Source organism: Venustampulla echinocandica (genome assembly GCF_003357145.1).
Source record: "Venustampulla echinocandica strain BP 5553 chromosome Unknown scaffold_0, whole genome shotgun sequence".
NCBI classification, from domain to species: domain Eukaryota; kingdom Fungi; phylum Ascomycota; class Leotiomycetes; order Helotiales; family Pleuroascaceae; genus Venustampulla; species Venustampulla echinocandica.
Genome location: NW_022474205.1, coordinates 5,976,730 through 5,986,165, shown reverse-complemented (window position 1 = coordinate 5,986,165; position 9,436 = coordinate 5,976,730). Strand labels below are relative to the sequence as shown.

General features: G+C 47.7%; 2 protein-coding genes across 2 annotated transcripts; both read right to left on the bottom strand.

Moving 5' to 3' along the window:
* Positions 1-1,847: 1,847 nt before the first annotated feature.
* BP5553_01847 (Uncharacterized protein) lies at positions 1,848-3,009 on the bottom strand (the record flags this gene model as incomplete). Its single annotated transcript, XM_032010470.1, has 3 exons — positions 1,848-2,160; positions 2,214-2,701; positions 2,761-3,009. 3 exons carry the CDS (start codon positions 3,007-3,009, stop codon positions 1,848-1,850), a joined length of 1,050 nt encoding a protein of 349 aa, XP_031874524.1.
* A 2,052-nt stretch (positions 3,010-5,061) lies between these two features.
* Positions 5,062-9,042, bottom strand: BP5553_01846 (uncharacterized protein; the record flags this gene model as incomplete). Its single annotated transcript, XM_032010469.1, has 4 exons — positions 5,062-5,526; positions 5,581-7,751; positions 7,798-8,540; positions 8,597-9,042. 4 exons carry the CDS (start codon positions 9,040-9,042, stop codon positions 5,062-5,064), a joined length of 3,825 nt encoding a protein of 1,274 aa, XP_031874523.1.
* Between the last annotated feature and the right edge of the window lie 394 nt (positions 9,043-9,436).

Here is a 9,436-nt window from a genome sequence, read left to right as displayed (position 1 = left end):
AATAGGCGAGATTGGTGGCTGCTGCCACTCCGTAGGAGATTAAAAAGGGGCCAGACAGTGCCAGACATTCGGGACGCCACGAGTTCGCTGAGTCGCGGGTTGCTGAGTCCCACGAGATCGGGCGTGCATGGACAGTGGGACAGTGGGGTTACTGGTTACTGGTTACTGGTTACCTACCGTACCAGTACAACCCCACGGGATCTTCGCCCAAAGTCCTAATTGAGCCACCAAGAAATACTGTCTATGAAGATAATCTTTTTTTCTTCTTACAGTACATGCATCATGCGTGACGAGAGGCTCAGCAGCCTCAGCCTTAGAGTACCTAGTAAAGACCTCAGCCGCATGAAACCGCGCCTCTCCACTATCCACAACTTGAGGACTTGATGTGATGTTGCGGTGAGCAGAAATAACATGAGTATTACCTTATAAGGTACATGTCTCACCCCAGCGTTGCGTTCTGGAACTCTAATGGTAAGGCCCTTCAACAATTGCCGCATTATTCGCGATCCGTGCGAGGCCAACTTGCAACCCCAACCCGGATACGCTTGCAGATAAGCTCACCGGGCGCTGTGCGCGAACTGCTATGAAGCAAGTGTGGGAGGATCACAGACCACCGGTTTTGGCGTGGTACTTCTACGTCCCCCGTTCATCACCCCACAATGGGAAGAAATATATATTATTTAGGAGGGTAAATTTTCCACCCGATTTGTGAATTACGGAGATATTTTGGCAAAAAACCAGCCATGGTTGGCCCTGAATAAGGTATTCATGCCTAACAAGTATATACAGCGACGACGAAAACTGGCTGCGGGTTTCGACCAGTGTCGGCCGATTCAAATTGATAGTGCTGTCTATACTGCCCGTCCGTTTCCTGGTCTTCCTACTTCGTACCTTACAGTACAATTTGAAGTCGTGAGAATATACAAACCAGTAAGAACGTACCTATTAGCTAAAACCAATACCCTCTAACTTTCATTTCTCATCGTATTATTTCTCTACTGTTGCCTAGTTTCTACTTTTGCTATGGCGTTACTTTGACAAGACTTGCTCTTGTAGAGGCTTTCCCATATTCATCTATCAGTCCCGAAAACACACCCTATGCGTCATACTCAGCCTCGACGATAAATGCGTCCACATTTTCAGGCCGCCCAGCCAAGCACACCGAGTCAGGATAGGCGCTCCTGACCTTCCTACTGTGGCTTCATGACTAGCAATCCAAGGAGACGCATTACTCGGCGAGTACGTGAGGCGCCTGATCTACTTATTGGTCTGAGAATTGCAAACGGAGTACGTCTATCCAATCCCTTGATCAGTTATGCAGACCGTCTCCGGACCCCATTTCTATCATTTAGCTCTGGCAGGCCAACACCCAGACCTCAACAGGCCACACAAGCACAATTCAAGGCATCGGGTTCCTCGATTCCAAGACCACCACAGCCACTTAGGCGCCTAGTGATGCCACGCTACGGATTTGAGATCTCGGTACACTCCTCTGACTGACTATGGCAACCTGATGTGGAGTCTTCGAACAACCGGAGATGCCGCTAGAATGCTCAATTAAAGTACGATTAATGGCAATAAACACTAACACAGAATATATATGGGCCTTCCCAAATAAATAGTAAAGTAGAAGTAGCCTCACAAAAGTAGCCTCATTTTACACTCGTCCCTGAAATCCTACTTTGATGTTACCCCTAACTAACTAGAATGTTATTTAAGACTGACATTGACAGTTATGTGACTGCTGTGGAAGAGTTTGTGCGGGGCCTGTCACTAATGTATTGGCAAACTCACAAATTAAACTATTGTAAACGCTACCTAAACGCCATAATTTTACAACCTAGTATTCATACTGCAGATTCGTGAAATTCAAATTCTACCGTCTTGTTGATCCCGCCGTTTTTCCTATCTATCTCGCTACTCTCTCGGCCGGAGGGTGTATCGGATTTTCTGGCATGGCCTTCAACAATTCGTTCCTGCGAACTCGACGGTGGAGCGCCAGCATCCACTCGGGTTTCAATGTGATTCATCGAATATAGTGCGATATCTCGTCCTCCTGTTCCAGTTTGTCTTCCTGCACTCGACTTGGGGTACGCCCTATTAGAGGAACTTTCGTGTATGTGGTTGGCGACAACTAGTTTTGATGCGAGGATGTCGATACTTGGTCCGATTAGAAAATGTAGATAGCCGCCAGAACAGGGTTAATAACTCACAACATAATAACAGGAAAGAGACACTCCAATGTGAAGACAAACCGATCAACTTGACTTGCGACCGAGGTAGCGCTCTGAGCTGCCTCTTGGAACGAGTATGTGATGGCTCTCGTGATTCCTATGAGAGCTAATGTGGCGAGCCGGACCTCCGTACTCCGCATCAGATATTTGAATAGTCCTGACCGTGAGGCTGCTTCCATTGACGTCCTTTTAGCAGCTGCGAACTTCCGAAGCAAGAACACGGAACTGATAATTTCCACTACGGCTATCGAGCTGAAGAAACCGACATGAAGATGATCAATAAGGCCCTGAAGATTTAATGTGTCGTCTATAATCTGCTTCGATCGGTTGACGAGGATGGCTATTCTGAGACCGGTGAGGATAGCCATCATTGACCAGAAGAGCGACATGAAGATGAGGCGGTCCCTCCGTCGTAGGACCCGTATTAAGATCAAGTAGCTGTAGAAAGATAAGCCTGCTTCTTGGATCTATTTGAGCATTTTATGAGCAAAAGGATTTTGATGGGGCACGAAGTATAAACACTTACCAGCCATCCTATATCCGCAACTGCTGCCGCAACCACAGTCGGCGTCGTAGGATAGTCGGCGTAGAATGCATAATAGCAAAGTCCATTGGCAACAGCCCCGGCCGCGGATACAACAATTGGAACAAGAGAAATTGGTGAAAGCGAGGTAATGCCAACTACCATGAATCCAAGGATGACATTCACCAGCCCAATACTGCTCAGTATAGCCCAACTTTGCTCAAAATATACAGGCACAGCCGGGGTGGCCATAGTCACTGCAGTATCGAAATGTAGGATAGGATGGGGGGTGGCTGGGATTAAGTTCCGACAATTGAGAAAGACATGCAAGGCAACCCTATATACTCCGCAAATCTCGAGCATCCAGTTTCTCACAGAGCATGATACGCCACGTCTCAAGGGATCGCCCGGAATAGAAAATGTAATCCAGGTTACTGACCTAGAGAACCAACCGGCATGGCCAATAGATCGTATGTTCGGAAGGTGCTTGAGCAATGACCATGCACTGACAGCCGCATCACACGTCCCTTAGAATTCAGCTTCCCCTCCATAATACTTCGTAGTATTATCGTTTATCGGGGGTATCCCTAAATCGAATCACCTAGCCCATTAATGTGCAGTAGCACTTGCTGCCAAGCGGGAGCAGTGAGAGATTGCTGCCGTGACTAGCATGCGGGTGCAAGTAGCCAATGGGTTACTCTAATCGTGTAGGCAAATAGCTCTGAAGCGACACCACTTGAAAATAAAACCATCAGGAGATTCGAGTTCAGGCCGACAACGAGAACATGCTCGGAGGCTCTATTGCGAGAATTAGATTCAGCATACCGAGCTGCGGCACAAGGAAGGTGGCAGGCGAAGGGTGTGCAAATTAGGCATGTTGCGAATAAATGATTAGATTTTCTTATGCCACCAACATTAGCAGCGATTTGTTACTGCTTATTCAGGGCTGGACTGCCTGTGATTAGCCAGTTCCTTCAATGATATTGTGGCTTTCCTGGGTATTTGGGTTGGAGGAGCCTACGCCGTACACGGGCGAGGCTAGTACTAATGCACTTCCGCCTTGAAATTTCAAAAAACGCGGCGGAATCTCTCAGCAAACAATATCCGTTGTGAGAGTCCAAATCGTGCGGCTCTTGCTAAAGATGTTGGCCTAGAGATATGGCATGTCGGAAGTATACTGTACACATTGTCTAAGTTCAAGTTCGGATAGGTCCCTTTTCCTCCTTCGTCCCGACAAAAGTAAATATTCTTCCGATTTCTAGGATCCGAGACCCGAGGACACACGGCACCAGGCGCACGGCTCCCTTCCAAAGGTTCGTTCTATGTCCCGTGTTTTGTAGCTACGGGTTGGGATAATCCCAGTATTACGGCATTCAACTCGAACATCCTGAATCCGCCAGCCGCCAGCCGCCAGCAGTTTTATCGATGTATCCAGTCGGGGAGAGTCGTTTCAGGAGGTTGCAAGGCTCTTGACGTATGCAGGGGATCTGCGAGGCCCATACCACGTAGAGCCCCTAGTCTCCAGGCCACAGCTCTTTTATTGGCGTAGTACGTACCTAGTACGTAGTACATACTGCAGGTAGGTAGTACAAAATAATATTAAATCTTACCCGTAGTTTACCGTAGAGGAGAGTGCTGCGGTCTGTACTACATATATGCACGCAGTAGTGCGGAGGTACTTCATATTTGTGCAGTATTTATACTAGATCGCGGGGATTGGAGACGAGAGAAACGGTTCTCCCGCAGCTCAGTATTTCACTCGTTAAATCCATCCCCAAGTGGTTAGCTGCCGTAAAATGCCCGGTTGTTATCCCCTTATCTGGATGGCGCACCGAGTACCGAAAAAGGATCAAGTATTTCAGCCAGTGCAGCTTATTAGCGTTAAAGCAACGAATATCACACCCGGCGCCCAAAGCACATGGCGTCAATGTCAATACTACCTAATTTTGACGCCAATCTGCAGTCTCTGCCTACAAGCGACGGTTCTGGATCCTTATTGAACTACGCAGCTGACGTCTTATTGTTGGGATAAATGTGTGGACTCCGGATGTGTTTTGGGGAATTCTCAGGTAAGGTATTCGAAAACGAGAATCACTCGTCAGAGAATGGTGATTCTTGCATTTTCCAAGCTCAAACCGAAGCCGTTGGTTGAGGCAAACGGTCGGTCGAAACCTGATATAACGAGGGCCCCTTTCGCCCGTTTCTGATCGTTACCCGCGATATCAGGGCCAGATAAAAGCACATGGTAACTCCTCAAACTCTCCATCAGCCCCTAGTTCAACCCTTAGCAACCTTCATACCCTTTCAAACCTTCAAACCGCTGCTAGCCACATTCCCACTCTCATCACTAACATCATCGTCTAGCTCTTCACTGTCACTGTCACTGTATTCGCCTGCCTCGACCAATACCCGGAACCCCTGGCACGCCTTATCTTTTTCCTTGATTTCCTCCACCAGTTCATCGCGTCTCCTCACGCTAGCTTGTACCAACGGTTGTGATTCCCCCGCCGTATCACCAAACACCTTAGCGAACACAAACGCGTGCGAGAAATACTGAAGTATGGTGACACAGAGGTCTAGTAACGAAGCCTGGTATTCCGGTCGCAGTGTAAGTGAGGCACCTTTTTGGTTATAAAGATTCTCCATTACAGCATAACGTGCAACTATACCCCCTATTTCTTGGAGCTGTTGGAAAGCAGTGGTTAGTGATGAAACCGAGTCGGCGGAGAGCGATGTTGGGGGATTGGCGGTAAGTAGTGGGTCGAATATCTACGGATATTATTAGTAGGCAGCATAAAATGGAAATGGGGAGGAGAGCTTTACAGTGAGAAGTAAAGATAAGAACGTCCATCCAAGGGTTGCAATCTCCAACCCGAGACTATCGTCGATCGTCGTAATTATGCGTATTATATTTGCGCGGCTTTCTATCAAAGCAGCAAGTGCCGTGTGATATTCCAGATTTGCTGAACAGGCACGTTTGACAAGGGTTGAGATGTTTGTACAAATGGCCCGATCAGAATGGTGCTTCAGGTTCATGGATCCGAATTCGCGGGAAAGCAACTCTTCCAGCATCAAAAATAGAGACGGGTGGTCTGAACTGAGTACCAAGTAGCCTTGCCACCACAATCCTTGACGCTGGGATGGCGAAAGATCGCTGGAATCGTCGGGACCAACAGTATCCACAGAACATATTACCATCTCCACATCCTCCTTAGGAGGTAACGGTTCGTCAACATCAGGTTGATTCGGGTAAGAGAAAAAAAGGTCAACAGCGTCCTCTTCCTCCTCTTCCTCCTCTTCCACCTCTTCCTCCTCTTCCGCCTCTTCCACCTCTTCCTCCTCTTCCACGCTACTTTCTAATCCCATGCCGGCGGCATGTGGTAAGGAATGCGTAGACGATCGAGAGTTAGATACCGTCTGCGAATCTCCATTCCCTTTGCGTTTTCTAGTATTATATTTTGCACGTGAATAACTGTTTGGTTCAGTTGGTTTTGGGGGGTTCCGCTTCTCTGTAAGAACATCTCCGCGGAGAGATGTTAAGCTGTCTCGTTCGAGAGGCTGACTAGAATTCTGGCGTTGAGTTCGCTGATCCTTAAGTTGCTTCAGTTTCCTCCTCTTGGCTTCGATTTCTAGCCTTCTACTGAGGTTCTTGCTTGGTAGTTGCTCATCCTTCGATTTCCAGCATCCGGCGGAAGGCTGTACAACGTCATCAACCTCAACAATTCTGGATGCCTGAAAGCCATAATTCATATCCTCGGGTGTCGGTGTTTTGCGTTTAGATGATGAGCTCAGCCGTTCTTGATATTCAGAAGATATGCTGGACTTGACTACCCTTGGAGCAGTTATCTGTTGAGGAGGAACTCCAGGGACGCAATTTTCAACCCGTTTGGGAGTGTATCCTGTAGGCCATAACCTTCCAGATGCCTGCATATCAGACGCACGCGGCTCTAGGAAAGGGTGAGGGTTGCTGCTCGAAGGGCTATACCGCGGGCTCCAAGGGCTGTATCGGTACGTATCTGAAGTGTAGCGCGTCGCCTTAGCTACATTGGCAGCTTCATCGCTAGTAACTTTGTGGTCGAGGATGCGTTGGAGCGGTGCTCCAAATGGTATCTGGTTGTATATATTTGTATCCTGGGCTATCACGCCTCCAAACAAATTGCTAGGACCTGAGCCAATAGAGGGGGGTTGGGTGAGTGAGGTACCCGAATCTCCGGGGAGGAAGCTGTCAAAATCAAATGGTATCGGGTCAGGTGGATTTGCATTGTGGGCCATCGACCCCCCAAATAAATTGCCATGACCTGAATTAATAGGGCAAGCTAGGATGGGAGAGGCACTCGAATCTCGGGCGTGTTGTGAGAACTCATCAAAATCGAAGTCTGTTGATACACCCATCCTGTCAAACCTGGAACTTGGGCGGTCAAAATTAATTTGCGTATCTTGGCTACAGCTCACTGCGCTAACAGTAGTAACGGGGGTCAAAGGCCTAGGAGTCGCAAATTCATATATAGAGTCGGTGGATGTGGTTACTTCGCTGCTTGTAGAAGGGTATGGAATCCTTTGAGACGCCCACGGCGATATTAAAGCACTAGGTTCTTTTTGTGCCCGGGGTTGATCTGTCCCAAGAGGGTCATTGTGTATGCCCCAAAATAATGGGGGACTCGCGAGAGCTTTAGGTTTTTCATATCCTTTACCTTTTGGACGAGAACGGAGTCCAGGTTGGGAATTCCGTACCATCGGCGGTAATTCGTATTGGCTTTGCTGAGAACTTGTCTTGCTGGATACGCAGTTGATAAGGCCAGAATTCCGGAAGCCCCCAAGGGAGGATGATATTTGGTTGAGCTGTGAAATGGCTCGAACCCGACATATCTCTGATCTGTGATAAAGGGTAACAAATTCAGACTTTTGAAGTACCACGTGCTCAGCCGAATGCTTGTGTAAAACAAGGACTACTTCCTCAAGAAGGACTGTGCTGACGTTCTGGAGCGTATATTCATCTACTAGTGTGAGTATGTCTCTATAATTCCTTGATAATAAACGTACCAGTGTCTTTGAAAGACTGGATATAGAGCAGCCCATGTTTTTTATAATGGGATTTGTGAGTATCGCTAACTCCTTTCTCACCATCCACTAATGAGCGTTCGATATCTTTCACGACGGGATACAAGCCATTATCTTTTTTCGGGATGCGTTTCTGTGTAAAACTGTTGAGCGTCTCTAGGGCGGTCCTAAAGGAATGCAGTACCCCTTGGACGGCGACGACATCGTCGATTATATCCGTACTTGTCCCCTGAGACGACAGGGCGCTCTGGAAACTCTCCACGGATGACGAAGACTTTAAGCTCCTATATGAAGTGCGCTTTGAGACGGTGGTAGGTAAAGCACACTGTCCCTTGGCCATCGGGGGTTTCATTCCTAAGCTGCTAATCTGAGATATGGATTGGCTAGCTGCTGGTTGGCTGGCGGCATTTGTGGTAGAATTAGGAGCCCAACTGGAAACTTCCTTGGTAGGTTCAGTCCGGTTACGTTTCGTAATATATGCTGATATTGATGGAAGAACAATAAAGTTTGATTGGGCTGAAACATGGGTGGTGGCTACATCGTATTGAGTTGTAAACACCTGAGAACCCTTTTCGGAATAATGACTGAGTTTTTCAGGGATCGCATATCTTGATACAATCACATTCGATTCGACGGCTTTTTGGGCATCTTTGAGAGTCTCGATTGTCTCGGGCAGTAATGGCTGCTCATGAACTCTCTGGATCTTGCTTGAGCTGGAAATGTTCCTGGTATCCAGGTTAGAGCCATGGAAACCTTAGATTAATCCAAGCCAATTACTCACAATAACGAGAGCTGTAAATCGACTTGCAAACTCATCAAAATGGTCGCCAACGTCCCTTTCATATCCCTCAGCCTCGACAACAGCTTTCGAATTTGGCCCTCCTTGTAAACGAATTTTACTCGTAATTTCCAGGTACTTTTTCCATGGCCACCCAATTTCACGAGGACTTTGTCGATTTTGACATATAGCTCTGAGCAATCTTTTATGATCTTCGCCGTCAACAGATATATATCGTCCGAGTACCAGCATTTGCTATCCTCGAGCAACCGTGAAAGTAAGGTAAGGGACTGTGAAAATGTTTTCAAATCATCGGCAAGTGCTTGAACATCTTCACCTGCAGACGCAACTGCTGTCCCGAGAGAGTAGAGCGTCTGGGAGAGAGATAAGGCTGCGCCAGCCAGCTGGACAACGCTCGCTACAGCGCCTACCGCCGATAGGGGATCCATTCAAGGCGCTTCGACTGGACACATCAGTATGCGTCGTGTGAGGCTCCGCCAGCACTTGGCTGCATCAAATAGTGGATTCTATGGAAGAGTTGTGAAGATCTATGGAGTGGCTGTCTTCCTCGACGGAGGTTTGGCTTTTAGGAGGGGAGTCTTATCAGCCTCACTGGCACTGCCACGATCGCCACAGGGCGCACGAAGCGAGGTTTTCTAGAAGAGAACTGGATCGTCGACGAAATCGCACATCATACCTACCTACTATGTAGATATGTAGATGGCTATCTATTTTAGGCTACTAATAAGCCTCATTGACTTATCGAAAACTAATTGATCAACTGAACATTTTGACATTGTTTAGTAAATGAATGCGCGATTGAGTGAGTACCTGGAGAGTTGC